Raw genomic sequence first — 26131 nt, 5'->3', positions numbered from 1 at the left:
TATTTATAATATTAATTATATATGTGTAAATACTTACATAGTCTAGAGTATATAATTAAATATAATTAATTAATTTAATAATATTTATAAACTTAATAAAAAATTAAAAAAACAGAGAGAATTAAGGGGAGAATAGATGGAGGTATGTGAAATGATTTTAGGGCGTCATGCCACCGCGTTATACTTCTCTCCTTTATATCTATTCTATATAAAGTGTGTCTATATAACAAAATTCTTGGTTTATGAGAAATTCATGGGTGACTTTCTATTTATATTAAAAATAAAATGGTTTATTATTAAAAATAAAATGGTTTATGAGAAATTCAAATAATAGAAACTTTTCATTTTTTTTATCAATTTTTTTTCTTTTTGAATAAAGATAAATATGAAATTTTAATCGTATAGAGTTTTATTTTAATAATTTAATAGTATTTTGTTATAGAATACTATCGCTTTATGTTAAACATGGTTTCTTCTTTTTGTCGACACTACCATATTCAATTTATCAACGAAAAAATAGACAATCCACATATATGCGGACCCGGCTAGAATAAAAAAGTGCAAAATACAAAAATTACACTATCGAAGCAAAGGAAGATTGAAATCCACCAATGACTATCATTAGTTTTCTTATCTACAATTTTTAGACAAATGCTATCTTCAATTATCAATAATTTAGAGATTGATTTTTAATTTTCTTTTTATCTTACACCCATTTAAGTAATGTTTCTTTAAGTATTGGAACATCAATTTTTAATTTATTTTTGGATTAACTTAAGAACATATTTAAATCATCAAAGCTTTCTTAAACACTAATATATTGCATTCGGTATTCACTTTTAATTGACAACATTATAAATTATAATATTTAGATACACATAATAATAATTTCACCTAATAACTAATAATATTTTTCTTTAATTTTTTATTGTATCACTTTTAAATAACATAGAAAAAAACTAGCATAAAATTTAGTATACGTGCCTCGCACGTAATTTTTGCTAGTAGTATATAAGTATATGGAATCTATAAATGAGACATTTATCTCACAAATATCCCTTACATTTTTCAAGAAATTATAGTAGGGAGCTTCATCATCAAGATTATTTTCTATATAGTATCAAAACGATGGAGAATATTTCAAATGATCATTTAAAATGACGAAAATTAAAATGAAACGTTTAACAAAGTTATACAAATTAAATATTTCACATTTGTCAAGAGAACAATGGTCAATAAGGAGCAGAGTTGACAAAATTGCAATTTGCTCGGATTTCGCCTTGGTTGCGACCAGTAAGGACTTGAACATTGCCAAGCTTCTTCATGGATTTCTGAAATTGTTGGTTGAAAGTGTAAGAGCCATCGTTGTTAGCCAAAGTCTCGACAATGTATGAAGTTCTTGAATCGGAAGCGAGTAGCTGATCAGTTGATAAGACTCCTGTTTTCCTTTACTTTATGTTAAAAAAGTATTCATTGTCGAATTTAGAGGGAGTCTGTGAGTCTAGCTGTACGTAGTGATCGGTCGACCATCTACATTTTCTCTGCAAGTAATCAGCGAACTTTGAATTAATGGTCCCATCTAATGGCTGGGTCTGACTGTAGTTGAACAGACGGTGTTGTAACGACTCACAAGATGACCTTCCAATGGTGTGCGCCCCTGAAATGTTTAATTATTGTTAAATTAAAACACTCTCGATCGCTCAATAATGTAATAATTCAAATGCTTGAATGAATGAAATTAGTACTATAGTAATAAGTAAATTTGCTTACCAGAGAGGGAAACCAAGTCATCAATATCTAACCCAAGAGACTGGAAAAACATGATCAAATCCGTGATGCTTTCCCGACCCATTGGGACCATCGACTCAGCTTCTTCAGCAATGGAAACCAGACCATCCTTTCTACCAAAGTCAACTGCCCAGTATTGACCTCCAGCTTGAACCGTGGCATCTCTTGCAGCTGCAGTCAGAATATCAGCACACGACACCGTTTTCGGACAATTCTTCTCCACCTCTGATTTTATATCGTCGATCACTTCAAATCCTCTGAGTGTTTTGCTTACTGCTGCTGTCCTCTCGCTTCCATCGTCATTTAGCAAAACTGAGCCATCGCATCCCTATATTTATATTATATAACCCATCCAAAAAGAAAAAGATTTTGTCAACATTAAGATATTATTCAAATTCAATTAATATAATTGATAAAATCTAGCTTACCCGGACCGCACAGTCATGGAAGTGCAACCTGAGGAGTGCAGGAGCAAGGGTGTTATCTTTGGCAACCCATTGTTGTACTTTGCTATTGACAATATATTCCAAATCTGGACAACTCTGGTAGTAGTAGTTATTGGAAAGGGAATAATAATCTTCATCGTTGTAATCTCTGTCTTTGTCTTTGTCTTTGTCTTCATCATTGGATTGGTTGGTGTGGTGATCAGAGAGTAAAGAGGGAAGAGGTAGGGAAAAGATACCCTCCAATGGTTTATCGTGATCATCATGAGGTGAAGAATTCTCATCATCATCATGATACTCATACTTGTTATAGGACGACGGAGCCGCTGCTTTAGGAGTTAGATTTGGTAGGTCTTTTACATGTAAAAAATCTTTAGTTGGGGAGTCTGGAACTTCTTCTTTTTCTCTCCGAAAGGCCGGCAAATCGAAGAAAGCTGATGAGACTGAAACTATGTGGAGAATTCCAAATACAAAAATGGAAAAAGAAGTTAAAGAACGATTCATGGTTGGTTCCTTCGAAGCTCAAATTAGTAATCGGATGGAATTGTGATGACTGCTCTTTAGATTGCTCGGTTGTATTATGTGTATTTATATAAAACGTATAATATATAATGTGCAGAATATACGTATGTATATGGAATGAATATATTATTAAATGATCAGATTGGGGGAGGAATTATAGTACGTGGGAAGCACAACCTCTAGAAAATACTCAGGACATGGTAACACGTAGTTTAGGTATATGATATACACGAAATCTAAAATTATTGACTTTTTTTTTTTTTGAGAAAATAAAATAACATAATTGACTTTCACATATATGTACAACATTTAGAAATATATATGACTGTTATTGAAGGAATTTAGACGATGGGAAATTTAATTTTTCATGAATATATTAATTAAGGTAAAATTAGTTAGAAAAGTAAAAGTATTGGTAATTAGTAAAGTGTGTCAACATTTAGTTATACCTCAAGTTAATGCAGATTTTTGTTAATTATATTAATGCTTAAATCGTGATTGTTTTGTACAGAAATTAATAGTAGTAAAAAAAAATAAAGAACACAAAGCTTTTTTTTACGTGGTTTTGCAGTTAAAATTCTGCATAGTCTATGAGTCTATCTTATTAGATATTTTTGATACAATATTACGGCTTTTTCGCTTAAGGATTTTCCATCCTTTTTTCAGTGTATCCTGCTCCTATTTATTGTTACATAAGAGGGTAGTTAATTACAAATCAAACTGATATCCTACAACAATAATCCCCTAAAATTATGAGATTAATCACGTCCCGCGTAAAATAAATGCATTTATTATTTGAAAATCACTTAGCTGTGATTGGTCCGCTTTTACTGGGTTAATGCATATGTGTATTAAAAATGTTGCAAAGTGTATCGTGTTGGGACATCTCGCTGCGAACATAGCAACAATAACCCTGGTAGCGAGCTAGAGCTTTTCCCATGTCTTTTCGAGGTTGATAATGTAAATCTCGTCGTTCCTGTGATTCACAAAGCTCCATCGAACAATCTGTTGGATTTTATGCCCTAAATAAAACTCATTTCAATATAATCATATTTACTTATTAATATAGATCAGAAATAACATTTAATGTTGCATGGTTCACATGATTTATTTCATGATTATATGTACATAATGTATGAATTCGTCTGAAACCCTTTTCACATACTTGATCCTGTTTATTGTGCTGTCAACACATTGGAAAGTAAACATGACTATGTGAATAAAGTTTCCTAGATTTATTAGACACAGGGTTTTGCTGATATGATAATCTACAACAGAGTTTACTTGCATTTGGAGAAGTGCTATGTTCTTTGAAGAGCATTGGTTAAATTAAAGCTCAGGTTGGATGCATGGAGTATGCATCGGAAGGGACCGATATTGAACTTGGACTTAGATTTATTAAACTTACCGTAATATCTATTCAAGTCAATATTGCCTAGTTGATCCTAGATCAAATGATCTTAATCCTATTAGGATTAGGCTCAATCTCAAGAGTGTTATTCGTGTTCTTTGATTTGTTAGTTAAGCCTACTTTTGGGTCAGGGTGATACGTACATTTTGGGAACACGGTAGTGCAATTAAGTGGGAGCGCTAACATAAACATGGAATCTATAGCTTCTATCTGGCGAATCACTACTACAAAATACACTATTCACGTCGGTCAACGCTACTATTCATAGCGTTAACCGACGTGAATAGTACTCAAATAATTGGGGCGTCACTTTAAAAATAACACTAATAATATGTTATTTGCGTCTTTTAGATATATGACGCTAAAAACTAAACCGACGAAAAAAGTAAGAAATTTAAAAATTTACGTTTTATTTTGCGTCTGTTATTAAAACTCGTGTATTGTATAAGCGAGCTTTTAAAAACGACGCAAAATACAATAGTGAGAGTTAATAACCGACGCAACAAATCCTAAAACTAAGAAACACAAAATACTCACTTCAGCCCTCTCTATCTCGTGCGATTCTCTTCAAACGCTTCAGCCTCACAGCCGCATCTCTCTCTCTCAGACGACAGTGAGAACCCTAAAACCCCAAAACCTCCGTCGTTCTAAGCTGCATTCGCCGTCGTTGTGGAAAATCGTCTGTTGGCCGTGTGATTTTCTTCCTTGAGGATCAGATTTGGGGTTGCTCTGCACTTCACGGGAAGAAATTGGAGGCATCTTTCCCACGCATTGTTCTTTTCTTCCTGTTTTCTCATTTGGTCTCTCATCTCATGGTCTCAGGCAAGTTCCCTCTCTCTCTCTCTCTCTCTTTCTCTCTCATTATTGATCTTCTTTCTCCATCTGGGTTGTTACCCTGTTTTTTATTTCTCTTAAAATCGAAATTGGGTTTTAGGGTTTTTTAGTTTAGTGTCAAATATATATGCTGAGCAAACCGCCGATCATGGCAATCAATCGGACGACATCGAGTGCCTCTTTGTTCAATTTTTGGCCTTTCTCATTCACCTTCTGCTGCTGATGGTATCTACGTACTACTTTCTACTATCATCTCTGTATCATTCCATGAATTCGGCCATGCTCTTGCGGCTGCCAGGTCTCTTACTCTTACTCTCTCAATCTTTCTCTATTCTAAGTGTTACTAAACCCAAGTCAGCTTGGATAACTTCTATATTTTGTTTTGTAGCGAAGGCGTTGAGATGGAGTACATTGCCATCTTCATAGCATTCGTGTTTCCTGGTGCTTTGGTGGCTTTCAACCACAACTTGCCCCAATCATTGATAGCGATGGTCTGGTGAGTTGGGACCATTTTTTCTGTAAAAAGCTCCAAAATTGCATTGGCCACTGAAAATAATATGACACTCTGTTAGATCGTCTTCAAGCATAGTCGGTAGGCACTAAGAAAAGTTTTCAGTTTTGTCATTTGCATGTTGTTAAAAGTTGAAGCAAAAAACTAAAGAAGGAAAGAAAGAAAGAGAAAATTTGTTTTCAATTACATGCTATTGTAGCTTTGATTCAAACAATGAGCAAGGTGCTCAAGTGTTTTTGGATTATAACCAATAAAATAAAATTAAAAAAAAAAAACAGGTAGAGGTCTGAGTAACCATGGTAGCCTTGAGCTGCCAATTTCAACCAACTATCATTAACAGTTATCTAAGCGCTAAACGCAGACCATCTAGCTCTATCTTTTGTTCAGCTCAACCCTCTCAAAGCAATATCAAGGTTTTACTAATTTTCTTATGAAATAATCTGATGTTTGTATTGTGTAATATTGAATATTCCATGTTTCTATAGGTCATTATAAATGGTGCAGCTAAGGAAATACAAAGGGCTGCAGTAATTGCAGTGACCAAAGTTAGAGGAATGGAAGTGGCTGGTGCTGTTGATTCTTATCTAGTTGGAGAAGATATTGGCAAGAATCTGTCTCTCTCTCTATCAACCTTAACTAATTAGTTAGTTAATCTAATCCAATAATGCTTATCTACCTTTTTTTTTTGTCAAACTGATTTATGTTATTGTTTTGTCAAATTAGGTATGTGACATGGAAGAGCCTCTCGAAATTCCCATAATGAATGATCTCACCATGGTCTTAGGTTCCATCTCTCAGGTAATTCTTGATATGAAATGTATTAACACATTTGTTGTTATCTATTCTACTAAACCATTCATAACTCTAAAATAAATTAATACACAAGAGGATTAAGTAAGCAATCTGCAAATGAATGTGTTTGCTTTTCTTTTTTGGTCTATTACCTACATGGTTATACTTATATATAGCCAATAAAGAAGAAAATAGAAATACATAAAATTATAAATGATAAAACAACAATTATTTTCGTACACTTGACGTATACGTTATTATATAAGAATAATTACACGATGAATATATGTTCTGAAAAATTTATATATGAAACACATTATTCATAATAATTTATTAAAAAAGTTGTAAGCAAAAGTGCTACACTACTAAATACAAAAATTTCAGTGCCCAGTTTAATTCTCTAGCTCTCTAATACTATTAACACATGATTAAATTATATAACCATTACTGGTGCATTGCACTTTTTTTTTTCCCTTATAGCTTCTAAAAAGCCAGAGTGCCAGACTGTCGTTCCCAATTGAGTTCATAAATGAATTAATAATGTTTGTGTAATTATATGGTAAATGATTGAGGCAGGTTTTAACTAAGAAAAATTTTCAGTTTTGTCATTTGCATTGTAGCTTATTTTCATTCTCTCTGGCAATAACATACAATTTTTAGTGGTTGATCAACAAACATGAACATCATGGACCAATAATTGTTGTTATTGAATGCCCAAATGCTCAATCAATTAAGTCAGGTGTACGAGCTTTAGATGATTTCCCATGTGTGAGCATTCCCTCCAATGCTTGTGATAGTAACTATCAGATAATAAATCTTAAATTTTGAATATATAGCTGATTTGCATCCATTTATCATGCCACATGCACATAGTCAAATGCATTACCTTTAAAATTCTTTGGGTAGGTTCTTGGGTGGCAACAAGTTGCTGCAAAAATTGGAATGCAACGGTGTGCTGCGACATCTCAGTGGTTGAATGAAAGAATTTCTCTCTCTAGATATGCCCATGTAATGTCTTTATCTCTACAGTGATAATTTTGTTAAGTTTGCATGATATTTTAGATACTAATTCCTCAAATATTTGGGACAGGTGCCACTAGGGAATTTTGAACTTGATTGGCTCATACATACATCAGATGTCATCTAATTTTCAAGAGCACTTCGTGATCAGCAACAGGTTTTTCTTTTCATCAGCTGACATCTGGTCATGTTATTTATAAAGATTTTAGGGATTTGGATCACTTTTTTATGCTAGAGGGATGTGAAGATTGCTGAGAATGTGTAACAGTTTTGAGAAAATTTGATGTTCCCTGTTTTCAAATTGATATTCAATTTAAACATGTAAGTTAGTGTAATGAAAAGTGTGGGTAAAAGAAATTATATATTGGTGGTGTTCTTGTTTTGTATAAAATAACTAGCCTTATTTGCTATAGGATGAACCTCATTGGAAATGGACTTGATGATTGTTTGTCTGCTAGTTGATTTTAATTTTTCTCGTGGCGCTTTTCTCTCCTGCTTAGTTGTTATATCTTTGATGTATTTTAATAATTGGTGATAGATTAACTAAAGGTTCATTTCTTGGTAGTATTAAGTGATTAGTTAATAGAATCGATTACTAATGTTATATTAGTTTTAAAAATGATATTTTAATTTTTTTTTTTTTGTGTTATGTATTTACTATTATATAGAATTATTTTAAAATTTGATAATGCAGGTGGGAAAAATTGCATGAAAATTTGTAATTTTTCCTTACCTACATTTGTGCTTCACTTTATAAGCGACGCAATAGGTAAAAAAAAAGTATTTTCGTAATATATATGACATTTTTAAACCGACGTAATAAGTTTTTTGTGACAGTTTTAAAATGTCATGAAACATTTAGCGTCATTTTTTATCCGACGCATAAAATAAATAGAAAAGTAATTATTTAGCGTCGGTTTATAAATGTCGAAAATTGTTTTTTGCGTCGTTTTGAAAATGACGCAAATAAAAAACTATTTGCGTCTACGGTATATACGTCGATTTTATAAACCGACGTAAATTCTTTAAGTGACACTTAAAAACCGACGTGAATTATACTTTTTGTAGTAGTGAATAGTAAGTAAAGGATGATCTCCTTCGAGCTTGACCAAACGAAAATAAATGGTGGAGATGTCATTTCACATAAGCTGAAATATCATTTATACGGGGTTAAGTGTTTTAAGGATTAAATACCTTGTAGGGTGTAACGGTAAGCTAATCCCTTTATAGTGTAGATCATTCATATAGAGGATCATTGATCAAATTAGGATTATAACAATGGATAACTAATGATGTGTCTATATGGTGGAACATATAGAGCATTCTATATACTAAGAGTGCAATTCTAAGTTCTATGCGTGGATTCAACGAAGAATTAATACGTTAGTGAATTTTAGTAATAAATTCTTGATCTGCTTATTGGGAGCTCGGTTATATAGACCCATGGTCCCCGCACTAGTTGAGATAATATTGCTTGTAAGACTCATATAATTGGTTTTGATTAATCAATTATAATTCTCAATTTAGACTATGTCTATTTGTGAATTTTTCACTAAGTAAGGGCGAAATTGTAAAGAAAGAGTTTTAGGGGCATATTTGTTAATTATGATACTTTGTGTGGTTCAATTAATAAATATGATAAATGACAATATTATTTAATAATTATTTATAGTTATTAAATAGTTAGAATTGGCATTTAAATGGTTGAATTTGAAAGTTGGCGTTTTTGAGAAAATCAGATGCAGAAAATGTTGGAATTTATTTTACCAGGATCTTAGATCTACTCACAAGTATGTTGATTAACACCCTAAATATGAACTTTCTAAAACGATGAAATAAACACATATAAAGTTTAGGAAACCTTACATTGGGTGCAGCGGAACAATATGACTCCTTCCGTTCAGATATCTAGCCCTTGATTCCTTTCTGTAGCAGAGCATTATCAATATCTGAACCTGGATCTCTTTCTCTAAATCTTTGGTGCTGAAACTCCTTCTTGCTGAAAGTCTTTCTTCACGATCTTCCTCACTATGGTTGAGGTATCACTTGCTGTGTGTGGGCACTACTCATACACTAAGAATTTCGAAATCTCAATGAGGAAGAGAGAGAGAGAGTGGGTTCGGCCAAACATAGGGAGAGAAAAGGCTTAGGTTTTTCTCTGAAGGAAAAATAGAAAATTTAAGTGTAATTTTCCTGAAGCCTTCACTATCTATTTATAGCATTCCACTAGGGTTAGGTTTGAATTATTTGGCATTAAAATAATGAAAATATCAGTTTAAAAATTCTAATCAAGTGGCCGGCTATATACAGGTACAGTAATGGGCCTTACTTGGATTTTGCAGTTTTCTCAAAAACGCCAATTTTCTAATTCAACCATTTAAATGCCAATTCTAACTATTTAATAACTATAAATAATTATTAAATAATATTGTCATTTATCATATTTATTAATTGAACCATACAAAGTATCATAATTAACAAATATGCCCCTAAAATTCTTTCTTTAGAATTTTGCCCTGACTTAGTGAAAAATTCACAAATAGACAGTCTAATTTGAGAATTATAATTGATTAATCAAAACCAATTACATGAGTCTTACAAGCAATATTATCTCAAGTAGTGCGGGGACCATGGGTCTATATAACCGAGCTTCCAATAAATAGATCAAGAATTTAGCACTAAAATTCACTAACTTATTAATTCTTCGTTGAATCCACGCATAGAACTTAGAATTTCACTCCCAATATATAGAATGCTCTATATGTTCCACCATATAGATGCATCATCAGTTATCAATTGTTATAATCCTAATGTGATCAATGATCCTCTATATGAATGATATACACTGTAAAGGGATTAGATTACCGTTACACCCTACAATGTATTTATTCCTTAAAACACCTGACCCCGTATAAATGATATTTCAGCTTATGTGAAATGAGTACTCCACCATTTATGTTCGTTTGGTCAAGCTCGAAGGAGATCATCCTTTGCTTACTATTCTCCAGATAGAAGCTATAGATTCCATGTTTATGATAGCGCTCCCACTCAATTGCACTACCGTGTTCCCAAAATGTACGTATCACCTTGACCTAAAAGTAGGCTTAACTAAAAAATCAAAGAACACGAATAGCCTTTCAAGATTGAGCCTAATCATAACAGGATTCAGAACATTTGATCTAGGATCAACTTGGCGATATTGAGTTGAATAGATATTACGGTAAGTTTAATAAATCTAAGTCAAAGTTCAATATCGGTCCCTTTCGATGCATACTCCATGCATCCAACCTGAGCTTTACTTTAACCAATGCTCTGGAAAGAACATAGCATTTCTCCAAATGCAAGTAAACTCTTGTTGTAGATTATCATATCAGTAAAACCCTATGTCTGATAAATCTAGGAAACTTTATTCACATAGTCATGTTTACTTTCCAATGTGTTGACGGCACAATAAACAGGATCAAGTATGTGAAAAGGGTTTCAGAGGAATTCATACATTATACACATATAATCATGAAATAAATCATGTGAACTATGCAACATTAAATGTTATTTCTGATCTATATTAATAAGTAAATCTGATTATATTGAAATGAGTTTTATTTAGGGCATAAACCCAACAAACTCCCACTTGCACTAATATAAAACAAAAAGTGCGTTTCAAATAATCTCAACACCTCGATATACATTTCACGTGTAGTAGTAGTAAACTCCTCGTAATAGGATCTGAAAGGTTGAATTAAACACAACCTTTTCTCCACCATTACTCTTCCTTTATCTTTATTGGAATAGTTGAGACTTTTCCTTAGATAAATAAAATCTATGCCTAAGAAGTTGTGAAGCTTCTATAGATTGCCATTAGAAAGAAAATGCTTCAGCATCTTACTAAAGTAAGCTGCTTGCATTTGAGTAAGTAATTACCAGGCATACCACAAGCCATAGGTTTAGATAAACTCAAACCTATAATACTAGGAACATGAAGTTTTGTTAAGTCCATTGAATAGACTTATAAACGAAAATTTCCTTTTATGTCCTTGTATTAGAAAAATTTAGGTTATTCCATGTGAATGGATTAAACCATAGTTCTATTGGCTTTTCTTCTAAGTTTCTTATCTTGACAATCCATTACTTGTTTAAACTCACAATGGATTTTAATCACTAGTGTCTCCCAAGTCATAAGAAGGTGAGTTCCTAGAAACTCTCCCACTACGACAAGGTACCGTGAATTATGTCTAAGAAAACTAAATGGTATTAACCTCCTTGGTTGTGACAAGACCACAGAGACAGTGGGATCATCATATGTCAAATAAGATGATAGAACACTTTTGGAATCAAGATATAAATATCTCCTTTATTTGCTACTTTATTTTCAGACTTAGTCATTTTCTTAGAAAAGTAGTATTTGTTTGAACAAACACTTTCTTATCTATTGACAATGGGATGGTCCACCCCTAATCACTTAGAACAGCTAACAAACCATGGTTAACAGTTCTAGCTTTTCTTAAGATTTTGATTAGGTCATCCATGAATCTAGTAATGATTTACATTAAGTATACAACCATTACATCATTCTGAAATTGTATTACCATAGAAGGATTTAGGCAACGACTAGTAACTAATCATCAATATGCAAATCATCTGGGGAGGTAAGTTTGGATATAATTCAAAAATCAATTTAATGATCTTTGAACTGCATATCTACTAACTATTTCTCCACCCCTATCAGTTCGCAAGATCTTAAACCACTTACCTTAATGGTTTTAACCATTGCTAGAAATTAATGAAATTTTTCAAACATTTCAAATTTCTTGCTAAAAGGTATATCTAGAGTTATCGTTTTAAGAATACAACGAAAAACTCATATCCACCCCTGAATGTACATCCATCTGCGAATGAGATGAACTACTTTCAGTGGATATAGGCATATTATCTCTTTGCAGAGATTGATCTTGTCAAATCCACTATGAACAAGATACAAATGCCATAGATTAAAAAAAATGTGGTAGTGTCTTTTGATGACTTAGGTTTATAAAAGAATTCTTAGAATAGTGCAAGTGGATCCTGGTCACAGAATACCTAACTCATATTCCATACAGTTTTAATCCATTAATGAAAGATGGATATTTAACACATGAGAAAGTGTAACTGTATTGTATCTGGAATTAGAAATATAAGAAAATTTCTGTTTGGATTCTAAAATTAAAGTCAAAGACTTAAATTTATACCAAATATAATGAGTAATTCTATCTTGGACCACAACTACTAATTTAACTCTAAGTCAGATTTGCCCATACAAGTAGGATATTTCTAAGATTGAGGATTTATATCAATTGGGAATAGAATTTTGGGATTATAATCATATGCGTCATTTAATTTCTTAAGAGAAAATATAGAATGACATGAAATGATTTATAGACCATTCATCCAATGATATGTTATTGAGCTAATTCGAAATGAATAAGCTAAGAGGAATTAAGATAATTTCGTTTATAAAGAAGAATCCAACGATGCTTCGATTAGCGAATGTCAAAGTAATCTTATTTGTACAATCTTCTTGTTTCATATCGTAAAAATACTAGTCTAAGGTGTCATCAATTGATGAACAGCTAGATGTCGCATATACAATATTTATCTTTCGAGATCTAACACTATTATGTATGTCTAATGGTGAAAATCCACTAGGGATTTATCTCATTAGATAAACAAGCCAAGTTAGACCAACAATGAAGATTCAAAATTAAACGACAATTTAATAACAGAAAATAACATGGTTCAATATAAATTCATACACAATTCAGAAATTATTAAACATATAGCAAGTAGGAATGACAAGTGAAAATACTAAAACATACAATCGTAAATAATTTCTAAGGTTTCCAACAAACTGATACAGTGTCCCGATAGGCGAGAGTCAAAGTATCATTCATTGAATAGAGTTGTCAGCTCATCTAAAATAGAAACCATTCTAGCAACCTTTTATTCGATCAAAATAAGAATCCAACGTTGTCCCGGTAGGCGAGAGTCAAGGTTATTCTCATTTTAAGAGCTTCCACCATTGTTTCATGTTTTATAAGTTTATCTCTAAGTAGTCACCGTAGGGGAGAGTCTAATAGAGACGAAAACTTACAAAACACTTATCAAAGGAGATCTTACGGTGTTAAATGCGTTCAACGAATAACCATCCATAGGGGGACGAAGTCTAGCGTCTCGAGGTTATATTGAAAACATTTAACTATTGTAAGACCAACAATGGAGATCGAATATCTTAATAATAATAAAGCTCATTATTTAAAGTGAGTTGTATTTTCTTTGATTCTCTTTATTTAATCTATTTATTTTAAATATATATTTATTTAATTAAAATTTCCAATTTAGAATAAAAAATTCTAAATGTAAATTTTAATTTAATATTTATAAATTTTACTTAGATGGATATGAAAATAACATGAATTATTTCCATCTTAGTAATAATTTCCAATAAATATTTAGAAAAATATTCAATTTAAGTTTTTACAAAATTAATTTAAATTAATTTACAACTCAAATTTTATTTTCTATAAATATATATTGCATTTCGAAAAATTAAAGTATTTAAGAATACAATTTTCGAAATTGCATATTAAAATAAAAAATAAATCCTGCAAAAATTATTCTAATTTAATGTTGGCCCAAAATTAATTAATAAAATTAATTTACAACTAAAAAATATAATTTTCCTATTTAATTAAATATGTATAAAAAAAATTTCAAATATTTAAGTATGATGATGAAAATCAGCTTAAATATTAATTTTCTATTTAATTAAATACACTGGAAAAATACTTCAAGCAAAAATATCACCTATCAGATTTTCCTTTGACTAATTAATTCAATTTTTAATAATATATTTTAATTCATTTATTTAAAAATTAATCAATTAATGAAAAAATCATTGATTTAAGTTGGTCCAAAATTAAAATAAATAATTTACAACTTTAATCTATTTTTCAAATAAAATTCGAAATTCCAGCATTTAAGAAATGTAATTTCGAAATTTGATTAATAAAATAAAGAAAAAATATATTTTGAAAATTATTTAAATTTAGTTGAAAAAATAAATTTCAACTAAAAATAATTTTCTATTTAATTAAGTGTCATGAAAAAGAAATATTTAAGTATCATGATGAAAATCAACTTAGATATTTAATTTTCAAATTAATTAAATGTATTAAATTCAAGAAATAAATAATTAAGTGTAGAGAAGGCTTAATTATTAATCTCTAGTTTAATACTAGGAAAAAATATACTTAAAATAAATTGTACCAAAATTAATTATTTAAATAATTAATTTCACAATGTATAATATTTTCCTATTTAATATTAGAAATAATAAGTAGTCTAGAAATAACTATCTAGAAAAAATCTTATTTGACTAAGTATCTTTTCCACAAAATTTGAAAAAATATCTAATTTAAGTTGTATTAGAAAAAATCTAGAACTTAAATATTTTCAAATTTAAATTTAATTAAATATCAAAAATTAAGTTGTAAACACTTAATTAAAAAATATTCCATCTTAAGTTAATATTCCAAAAGATATTAACCTAAAAAATATCTAAAATATTCCATTTTAAGTTAATATTCAAAAAGATATTAACTTAAAAAATATCTAAAGAATCTTAATATGCAATGCCTAAAATTCCTCAAATTAATTTTGAAATTTTATATACAAAAGATATTCAGATTTAAGTTGGTTAGTTGTAGATAACTAAATAACAACTTAAATAGGAATATTTAATGAAAAATTTAAATTAAGCTTCAGAAAGAATCTAGATGGTTATAATTCTATATTTAATTAAATACAAGAAAATACATATAGTTTAGCTTAGAATAAAAAAATTCTTTAAACTATAATTTTCTTAAATTAATTTCAAAATAAATGAAATTAATTATGTTGCTAATCAATTTTATTAGGTTAAACTAGTTTAATTAACCTAGTATAGTTGTTCAAATCAGGCAAATGGGCCTTCACAATTGGGGTGGTTCATGTGAGGGGGTGCTGGGTTCAGTATGTCGTACTCACTTCTATGGCTCCCAACTCTCACACAAGGCCCAAAAGAGAGGAATTTAACCTTAATAAGAACAACTGTTATTAATTGAATAGGTCCAAAAAAACTAAATGGGCCTAAATAAATTCTATCAAGAACTATGATAATTTATTTTAGCAACAACAACCTATATGCATCTATAATAAAATTAAACACATAGGCTCACACAGGCACACTTTGGATGGGTCCTATCATGTTGCTAGGTCATACACAGATGAAAGAAGATTGTAAATATACATGTTACAAATTATTATCTTGACCAAGGGAGCCATCAGATCAATAGATCTGGCAAAAGGTAACCATGGCTATTTGCAATCAAGTAATAATAGGTTTTGAAAACTTACACACAAGCTAAAACACATACTCCTGCAACAAGGTTAGCTGGATAGTTGGATGTAGGATTTATTTAATTTTAAATTAAATTATTAATTTCGAAATTTTTAAAAAAATTTAAATTTAAAATTAAACCTACAATTTTGAAAAATTAGGTTTCAACCAACCTAAATATCATTTCAAAATTTGCTAACTACTTTTAAAATTAAATGTTATTTTATAAATAAATATTAAATAAAAAATGAAAAAAGATAAATGCATATCTTTTTTCACATTTTAAATGTATTTTAAATAAATAAAATAACAAAATTTAAAAGTTAGCAAAATATCTTACATCTTTTTAAAATTACATGATTATAGTTATCTTATTTTAAATTTAAATAAGGTCAAATTATTTAAAAAAAGATAAATTTAAAATATTTAAAATCTGACCTTAAATTTAAAAATATGATAAGATATAATCAAAATTAAAAATAAGATAGATTATTAAGCAAATAAGATAGATACTAACTATTTTTAAATTCAAATTACATTAATATCTTGAATTAAATTTAAAAAATATTAAATTAATTCATAATGATAATTAGAATTGAATTAGGAATAGTAATAGTATAAATATAGAACTACACAAAAAATCGGAAGTTAATTCCATGAAAAAGCATGAAAAATCGAAGAAAAACGAAAAAAATTGCGAGCTGTACGGACAGTTTTCGCGATTGCAGGAAAATTTCAGCACAACTCCAATTTTTTTCGAATCTTCAAAAAATCATAACTAATTCAAATTAAATCGAAATTGAGTTCTGTAAAAAAGTAACTTGCTTAGTTTTTTCCATACTATCCAATAAAAATAATTCCAGAAACAGATATTCGATTATTTTTAACGAAAAATTCACAAACACCAATCAATCATCAAATAACACTCAATACAACATGATACCATCCAAAAACAAACAAACAATCGTTTTAAAGTCCAAATTACTCGCAAGTAAATCAATTACCATGGCTCTGAGGCCAGTTTTTGGAATTTATTTTACCAGGACCTTAGATCTACTCACAAGTATGTTGATTAACACCCTAAATATGAACTTTCTAAAACGATAAAATAAACACATATAAAGTTTAGGAAACCTTACATTGGGTGCAGCGGAATAATATGACTCCTTCCGTTCAGATATCTAGCCCTTGGTTCCTTTCTATAGCAGAGCATTATCAATATCTGAACCTGGATCTCTTTCTCTAAATCTTTGGTGCTGAAACTCCTTCTTGTTGAAAGCCTTTCTTCACGATCTTCCTCACTATGGTTGAGGTATCACTTGCTGTGTGTGGGCACTACTCATACACTGAGAATTTCGAAATCTCAATGAGGAAGAGAGAGAGAGAGTGGGTTCGGCCAAAGATAGGGAGAGAGAAGGCTCAGGTTTTTCTCTGAAGGAAAAATAGAAAATTTAAGTGTAATTTTCCTGAAGCCTTCACTATCTATTTATAGCATTCCACGAGGGTTAGGTTTGAATAATTTGGCATTAAAATAATAAAAATATCAGTTTAAAAATTCAAACCAAGTGGTCGGCCATGTATAGTAATGCGCCTTACTTGGATTTTGCAGTTTTCTCAATTCTGCATCTGATTTTCTCAAAAATGCCAATTTTCTAATTCAACCATTTAAATGCCAATTTTAACTATTTAATAACTATAAATAATTATTAAATAATATTGTCATTTATCATATTTATTAATTGAACCATACAAAGTATCATAATTAACAAATATGCCCCTAAAACTCTTTTTTTACAATTTTGCCCTTACATAGTGAAAAATTTACAAATAGACATAGTCTAATTTGAGAATTATAATTGATTAATCAAAACCAATTACATGAGTCTTACAAGCAATATTATCTCAACTGGTGCGGGGACCATGGGTCTATATAACCGAGCTTACAATAAGTAGATCAAGAATTTAGCACTAAAATTCACTAACTTATTAATTCTTCGTTGAATCCACGCATAGAACTTAGAATTGCACTCTCAGTATATAGAATGCTCTATATGTTCCACCATATAGATGCATCATCAGTTATCCATTGTTATAATCCTAATGTGATCAATGATCCTCTATATGAATGATCTACACTGTAAAGGGATTAGATTACCGTTACACCCTACAATGTATTTATTCCTTAAAACACTTGACCCCGTATAAATGATATTTCAGCTTATGTGAAATGAGTACTCCACCATTTATGTTCGTTTGGTCAAGCTCGAAGGAGATCATCCTTTGCTTACTATTCGCCAAATAGAAGCTATAGATTCCATGTTTATGATAGCGCTCCCACTCAATTGCACTACCGTGTTCCCAAAATGTACGTATCACCCTGACCTAAAAGTAGGCTTAACTAACAAATCAAAGAACACGAATAGCCTTTCAAGATTGAGCCTAATCATAACTGGATTAAGAACATTTGATCTAGGATTAACTTGGCGATATTGACTTGAATAGATATTACGGTAAGTTTAATAAATCTAAGTCAAAGTTCAATATCGGTCCCTTCCAATGCATACTCCATGCATCCAACCTGAGCTTTACTTTAACCAATGCTCTGGAAAGAACATAGCATTTCTCCAAATGCAAGTAAACTCTTGTTGTAGATTATCATATCAGTAAAACTCTTTGTCTGATAAATCTAGGAAACTTTATTCACATAGTCATGTTTACTTTCCAATGTGTTGACGGCACAATAAACAGGATCAAGTATGTGAAAAGGGTTTCAGATGAATTCTTACATTATATACATATAATCATGAAATAAATCATGTGAACCATGCAACATTAAATGTTATTTCTGATCTATATTAATAAGTAAATCTGATTATATTGAAATGAGTTTTATTTAGGGCATAAAACCCAACAAACTCCCACTTGCACTAATATAAAACAAAAAGTGCGTTTCAAATAATCTCAACACCTCGATACACAAATCAAGTGTAGTAGTAGTAAACTCCTCGTAATAGGATCTGAAAGGTTGAATTAAACACAGCCTTTTCTCCACCATTACTCTTCCTTTAATCACAAAATCATTGATAATGTGAAATTCCTCTCTATATGTCTACTCTCTTGGGATACTGGATTCTATACCTTTGGCAACTACTTTTGGTTAATCAAGAAATTAACACTAGTAGTTTAGGAAATTTGTAATGGTGCCAAAAATGTATAGAACTTTCCTTAGACTGAATAAGTACCTTTCCTGCAACCTTAACATTCAGTCCCTCTCTGGTAGACCTAGAGACTTCAGATAGGTTTTTACACTTCTCCAAAATCACTATTCCACCCCCAGAGTAATCACCATCTTATCAGAAAGATTTTCTAGCACAAAGGCAAATATCGAAATCTGATGTGGTGTAGTCTAAGAGTTTTAAACACACCTTTATAGACTAACATATAGTTCCTCTTCTTAATCTTAGGATTTACTTGATTGTCTTCCAATGTTCTTCTCCTGGATTAATCTGATACCTACTCATTACTCCCACTCAACAGCAAGTGTCTGGTCTAAGGCATACAAAAGCATGTCTAAGACCTCTCACTGTTGATCTAAGAAATTTTTTCATGGCTTTATCTTTTCTGGTATAGTTGAGACTTTTCCTTAGATAAATAAAATCTATGCCTAAGAAGTTGTGAAGCTTCTATAGATTGCCATTAGAAAGAAAATGCTTCAGCATCTTACTAAAGTAAGCTGCTTGCATTTGAGTAAGTAATTACCAAGTATACCACAAGCCATAGGGTTAGATAAACTCAAACCTATAATACTAGGAACCGACCCGCCCAATTAAACCAACCAACCCGATTTTGCACCTTTAATTTTTTTTTTAAAACTTTTTAGTTTTTATTATATATAACATAAATGATTAAATATATAATGATATAAAGTGATATACCTAATTATTAGTTTTAAAGTCATATATATGGTGTTATACTTTGGTAGAATGTGATATTTTTAATTTATCTTTTAATTTTTATTGATTTTGACTTTAAAACTAAAAAAAAAAAAAGTTTGGCCGGTTTGGGCGGATTAACCCGACCAAACCGCCCAAACCGTTGGTCGGTTTATAGAGTTTTTTTTTTCAAAATTAGGCGGGTTGCACTTGAATTTTAGCAACTCAAAGTTTAGATAGGGTTAGAAAATATATAGGATAAACGGCCTAAACCGACCGATGTACAGCGATATTTTACACTTCTCTTTCAAATTCTACCCGTAGGATCAAATATCTCCCTGAGCTAACGGAGATGAACCTTGGAGTATGTTGGGTTTTATGCCCTAAATAAAACTCTATTTCAATGTAGTCCAGATTATTCAATATCAATAAAGTAACAGAAGTATTTTTCATTCATTTGTGTATGTTTTAGTTCACTTAATCAATTGTTTGTCTATTTGATTTATAAATTCATCCAAACCCCTTTCACATACTTGATCATGTTTATTGTGTTGTCAACACAGTGGAAAGTAAACATGACTATGTGAATAAAGTATTCCTAGATTTATCAGAACACTGGGTTTTACTGATATGATAATCTACAACAGAGTTTACTTGCATTTGGAGAAATGCTATGTTCTTTCCAGAACATAGGTTAAAGTAAAGCTCAGGTGGGATGCATGGAGTATGCATTGGAATGGACCGATATTGAACTTTGAAATAGATTTATGAAACTTACCGTAAATATCTATTCAATTCAATATCATAAGTTGATCCTAGATCACATGATCGAAATTCTGATATGGTTAGGCTCAATCTCAAGAGTGTTATTCGTGTTCTTTGATTTGTTAGTTATGCCTAATTTTTGGTCAGGGCAATACATACATTTTGGGAACACGGTACTACGATTGAGTGGGAGCGCTAACATAAATATGGAATCTATAGCTTCTATCTGGCGAATAGTAAGCAAAGGGTGATTTCCTTCGAGCTTAACCAAACGAGATAAATGATTGAGTACTCATTTCACTTAGTTGAAATATCATTTATACAGGGTTAAGTGTTTTAAGGATAAAATACATTGTAGGGTGTTACGGTAATTTAGTCCCTTTACAGTGTAAATCATCCATATAGAGGATCATTGATCACATTAGGATTATAACAATGGATAACTAATGATGTGTCTATATGGTGGAACATATAGAGCATTCTATATACTGAGAGTGCAATTCTGAGTTCTATGTGTGGATTCAACGAAGAATTAATAAGTCAGTGAATTTAAGTGGTAAATTCTAGATCTGCTTATTGGAAGCTCGGATATATAGACCCATGGTCCTCCCACTAGTTGAGACAATATTACTTGTAAGACTCATTTAATTGATTTTAATTAATCAATTATAATTCTCAAGATAGACTGTGTCTATTTGAGAATTTATCACTTATTAAGGGCAAAACAGTAAATAGAGATTTTGAAGGGCATATTTATTAATTAGGAAACTTTAATTAGTTTTATTATTAATAAAATAAATGACAATATATTATTTGATAATTAATTTTAATTGTTAAATAATTAGATTTGACATTTATGTGGTTGAACAAAGGAATTGGCAGTTTTTGACAAAACAGGAAACTATCAGTGTAGGAAAGGGAAAGTTGGAAAAGTGGCAAGCCTTGTTTCCACAATTCCTAGGCCGGCCACTTAAGCTTCCTTTTCTCTTTGATTTTTTCAATTTTAAATGTCAATTAATTCAATCATAGCCCTGGGTGGTCTTCTATAAATAGAAGGCAAAGGCTTCAGTTTTCAACAACTGATTCACAACATTATTCTGAGAGAATTTTCTCTCTGAAAAGTCTCTCTGAGCTGCCACCCTCTCTCTCTCTATTCCTTCACTGTTTCAAAATCTATAAGTGTTAGCGTAGTGCCCACACACATCAAGTAATACCTCAATCATAGTGAGGAAGGCTGTGTAGAATTCAGAAACAACAAAGAAGGACTATCGGGCTCAGATCTTGATTATACTCTGCTACAGAAAGGAATCAAGGGTTAGAGATCTGCGTGGGAGGAGACATATATTCCGCTGCACCCAATGTAAGATTTTTGATACTTTTATGTGTTTAATTTTCCATCGTTTTAGAAGTTCCTATTTAGGTTGTTAAATCAACATACTTGTGAGTAGATCTAAGTTCCTGGTAAAATAACATCCCACAACTGGCACCAGAGCCATGGTAATTGATTTTCTTGCCAGAAATTTGGACTTAAAACGATTTGTTTGTGTTTTGGATGGTATTATGTTGCTTTGTGTGTCATATTGATGTTTGATTGTTGTTTGTGAATTCTAGGAAAAATAGTTACTTTTCTGTTTCTGTAATAATTTTTATTGGATACTTGGGAAAATTCTAAGCAATTTACCTTTTTACAGAACTCGATTTTGATTTAATTTGAATTAGTTATGAATTTTTGAAAATTGGAAAAATCGGGATGATGAGCACCCTCATCACGCGCGCGGAATGGCTGCAAGCAGCCTTCCTACGCTGTGATTCCTCGGCGTGCAACCCCTGGGCGCGCGCGGATGGGCATGTCTGGCATGCCATCCGTACAGTTCATCAATTTTTCAATTTTTTCAATTTTTCATGCTATTTCATGGAATTAAATTCCGATTTTTTGTGTAGATTTGTATGTTGATTTTTGTTTTTCAAATTTCAAATCTAATTATCAGAAATAAATTAATTTTATTTTTTAAAAATTAATTTTAGATATTAGTGTAATTTGATTTTGAAAATAGGAAAAATCAAGTTTTGCTTACCTCTTTTCTTAATTCCTTTAAAATTTGATTATTTTATTTTTTTTAAGGTCAGATATTATTTTTTTTTGGTAACTTGACCTTAATTAGAATAAGATCAAAATAATCATGATATTTTAAAAGAGGAAATAAGGTATTTTTGTTAACTTTTAAATTTTATTATTTTTACTTAAATTAAATTGTAAAACAAGAAAAGGGTATGTATTTATTATTTTCTATTTTATTATTTAATTTATTAAATAACATGAAATTTAAAAGGAAAGTTAGCAATTTATTTTGAAATGACATTTAGGTTACCCAAAACCTAATTTTTTGAAAATGGTATGTTTAATTTTAAATTTTATTTTTCGAAATATATGTTTAAAATTAAATAAATCCTACATCTAACTATCCAAATCTAACCTTGTTGCAGGAGTATGTGTTTTAGATTGTTTGTAAGTTTTCTAAAACCTATTATTGCTTGATCTAAATTGCCTTGGTTAACTTGTTGATAGATCCAATGATCTAATTTTAACCAATGGTTCAATTGATGATAGATCAAGTAAATAATTTGTAACAGGTAATTTTTACAAACTTCTTTCATCTGTGTATGACCTAGTAACATGATAGGATCCATCCAAATGTGTGTGCCTGTGTGAGCCTATATGTTTAATTTCTGTTATAGATACATATAGGTTGTTGTTGCTAAATAAAATATCATAACTGATAGATTTTATTTAGGCTCATTTAGTAGTGAGCCTATTTAATTAATAACAGTTGTTCATTTTAAGGTTAAATTTCTCTCTTTTGGGCCTTGTGTGAGAGTTGGGAGCCTTAGAAGTGGGTACGACATACTGGACCCAGCCCCCCCTCACATGAACAACCCAATTGTGAAGGCCCATTTGCCTGATTTGGATAACTGTGCTAGGTTAATTATATTAGTTTGACCTAATAAAAAATTGATTAGCAACATAATTAATTTCATTATTCCTTGAAATTAATTTAAGAAAAACATAGTTTGAATAATTATATTCTGGAAAACTATATGTATTTTTCTTGTGTTTAATTAAATATGGAATTATAACCATATAAATTCTTTCTGAATCTTAATTTTATAATTTCATTAAATATTCCTATTTAAAGTTGAGATTTAGTTAAATCTATCAAATCAACTTAGATTTGAATATTTTTGAATTTCCTATTACAAATTAAGTTGAGGAATTTTAGGAATTGGTTATTAAGATTCTTTAGATATTTTTTAAGTTGATATTTTATAAATATGGAATATCTTCTAAATGAAGTGGTCACTACTTAATTGGTAATATTTAATTAAGTCATTGACTGAAGAATATTTAAGTTGGGTATTTAAATTTTTCTAAACAACTTAAATAAGGTATTTTTCAAAATTGTTCCATTTTTGAAATTTAATTAAAGTTTTTACTTTAATTTGTAATATTTCATTATTGAGATATGGAATATAAATGATTAAACAAAATACATATTTTTTAAATAATGAGCTTTAATCAAGAGAAATTCGATCTCCAATGTTGGTTTTACATAGCTATTGTTTTAGTGAGTAATCCTCCCTAATGGAGGAACGTTCATTAGGAAGTTAGCGCCGTTTAATCTTGAAAGATAATTATTCTTATAAGTTTTTTATATGGTTTATGCCAATCCTAATGGTGGCGACTGTATAAGACTTACAAGAGTGCGAAACAATGGTAGAAGCTCATAAGATAGAATTGCCTTGACTCTCGCCTAAACGGGACAACGCTGAATTCCAATCTTGATCGAATTAAAGGTTGCTAGAATGTTTGACATTTTAGATGAATTGACAACTCTATTCAATGGATGATGCTTTGACTCTCGCCTAAACGGGACACTGTATCAGTTCATTGGAAACCTTGGAAAATAAACTATGTTAGATTTAGTATTTTTATAACATATGTGATTATTTATTTTCTGAACCTGTGTATGAATTTATAGAACCAAAACGTTACTTCTGTTTATTGATATGTTGTAGTGCCAATATGAATAACCCTCATCCCGATCCACTCCTAGTTAGTATCTTTGCAAAAGAACTCAATAGTGTGAAAATGCATCCTGGTAGTTGCATTAACCCGCACCTATTGTTGATGAATCTGAAATTCCAAAAGGCAAATCTACTAGGAATTGATTTATCAAAGGAACAATGGGTAAGACTCATACTTAATAGTCTTCCTCAGGATTATGATTGTTTTGTTCTATATTACTTATTGAACAATCCTCACTCCTCCGACATGGACAAACTCGAGACTGAGTTGAGGGCCCATGAGCGGAATCTTATTGCAATGGGACGTCCTGGTATTGCAAACTTTAATCAGAGGAAGAAGATTAAGCATGAGGGCTCTAACAAAGCTGCTTTTTCAAGTACAATTATCAGACATCATGTTCTATGTGCGAATTGTAATGGAAAGGGACATAAAGAAGAACAATGTCCCAGGTTTCTAGACAATTCAAACGAAGGTGATGCTTTTGTCTTTGAATCATGTGTTTTAGAGAACGACAAATCCACCTGGATTGTTGATTCTGAATCTACTAACCATGTATGTTCTTCATTGCAGCTGCTTGAAACTTGGGAGAATCTTCACCCAGATGAGTTAAAGCTTAAAGTTGGAAATGGCGAGTTGGTATCAGTTAAAGAAAGAGGAACAACCCGAATCAAGTTTAATTCAAAGAAGTTTTTTACTTTTAGAGAATGTTTTATATATTCCCAATTTTAGTAGAAACTTGATTAGTGTTTCATGTTTACAGACACAATTTTATATATTGAATTTTTCGAGTTCAAATTGTTTAATTTCTCGTAATTGATTTCATATATGTGTTGCAAACATGGAACAAGGGCTTTATGTTTTAAGACCTGATTCTCAAATCTCACTAAATACCGAACTTTTCAATGTAGCTAAACCTAGAAGCCTTAAGAGAAAAGAGATTGATAATGATGATCAAACTTATCTATGGCATTTACGTTTAGGTCATATAGGCTTTGATAGGCTCAATAGGCTAACTAAAGACGGTCCATTGAAAAATGTCGTCTTAGGAGAACTGCCAGTTTGCGAGTCTTTCCTAGAAGGAAAAATGACCAAACGTTCTTTCTCTGCGAAGGGAGAGCGTGCCAAACAACCCCTAGGGTTAGTGCATTCAGATGTTTGCGGACCGCTGAATGTAAAAGCCGGAGGAGGTTATGAGTATTTCGTCACTTTCATTGACGATTTCTCTAGATACAGTTTTCTTTACCTAATGCAAAAGAAATCTGAAACGTTTGAAAAGTTTCAGGAATTTCATGCTTTGGCTCAAAACCAATTAGGTAAAACATTAAAGATCTTGCGAACTGATAGGGGTGGAGAATATATGGATATGCAGTTCAAAGATCATTTAACTGAACTTGGAATTGAATACCAATATACTGCCCCAAGCACTCCACAACAGAATGGAGTTGCAGAAAGAAGAAATCGCACTCTCTTGGAAATGGTTAGGTCTATGCTGAGTTATTTAACTCTGTCTACGTCCTTCTGGGGATATGCTATTCCAATGGCAAACGACATTCTAAATGTTGTACCATCTAAAGCAGTCCCTAAGACACCCGTCGAACTATGGAATGGTCGTACAC

The 26131-nt window shown here is 31.0% G+C and overlaps 2 protein-coding genes and 1 long non-coding RNA gene across 3 annotated transcripts; 2 read left to right on the top strand and 1 right to left on the bottom strand.

Moving 5' to 3' along the window:
- Window positions 1–261: 261 nt before the first annotated feature.
- LOC115698117 (peroxidase 7) lies at window positions 262–2903 on the bottom strand. The gene is made up of 3 exons (XM_030625292.2): window positions 2217–2903; window positions 1771–2116; window positions 262–1657 (listed from the first exon to the last, which is right to left on the bottom strand). Exons 1-3 carry the CDS (start codon window positions 2733–2735, stop codon window positions 1449–1451), a joined length of 1074 nt encoding a protein of 357 aa, XP_030481152.1. The 5' UTR covers window positions 2736–2903; the 3' UTR covers window positions 262–1448.
- A 2132-nt stretch (window positions 2904–5035) lies between these two features.
- Window positions 5036–6111, top strand: LOC133039834 (uncharacterized). The gene is made up of 3 exons (XR_009688761.1): window positions 5036–5296; window positions 5387–5494; window positions 5995–6111. It is a non-coding gene; the product is annotated as an uncharacterized LOC133039834 (long non-coding RNA).
- Window positions 6112–6212: 101 nt separating this feature from the next.
- On the top strand, window positions 6213–7685 carry LOC133039833 (DNA polymerase epsilon catalytic subunit A-like). Its single transcript, XM_061118804.1, has 3 exons — window positions 6213–6307; window positions 7208–7309; window positions 7392–7685. Exons 1-3 carry the CDS (start codon window positions 6242–6244, stop codon window positions 7446–7448), a joined length of 225 nt encoding a protein of 74 aa, XP_060974787.1. The 5' UTR covers window positions 6213–6241; the 3' UTR covers window positions 7449–7685.
- The last annotated feature ends 18446 nt before the right edge of the window (window positions 7686–26131 follow it).

The sequence above is a fragment of the Cannabis sativa genome, chromosome 7 (assembly GCF_029168945.1).
Source record: "Cannabis sativa cultivar Pink pepper isolate KNU-18-1 chromosome 7, ASM2916894v1, whole genome shotgun sequence".
NCBI lineage: Eukaryota > Viridiplantae > Streptophyta > Magnoliopsida > Rosales > Cannabaceae > Cannabis > Cannabis sativa.
Note: the sequence above shows the minus strand (reverse complement) of the source record. Positions and strands in the feature narration are given on the sequence as shown.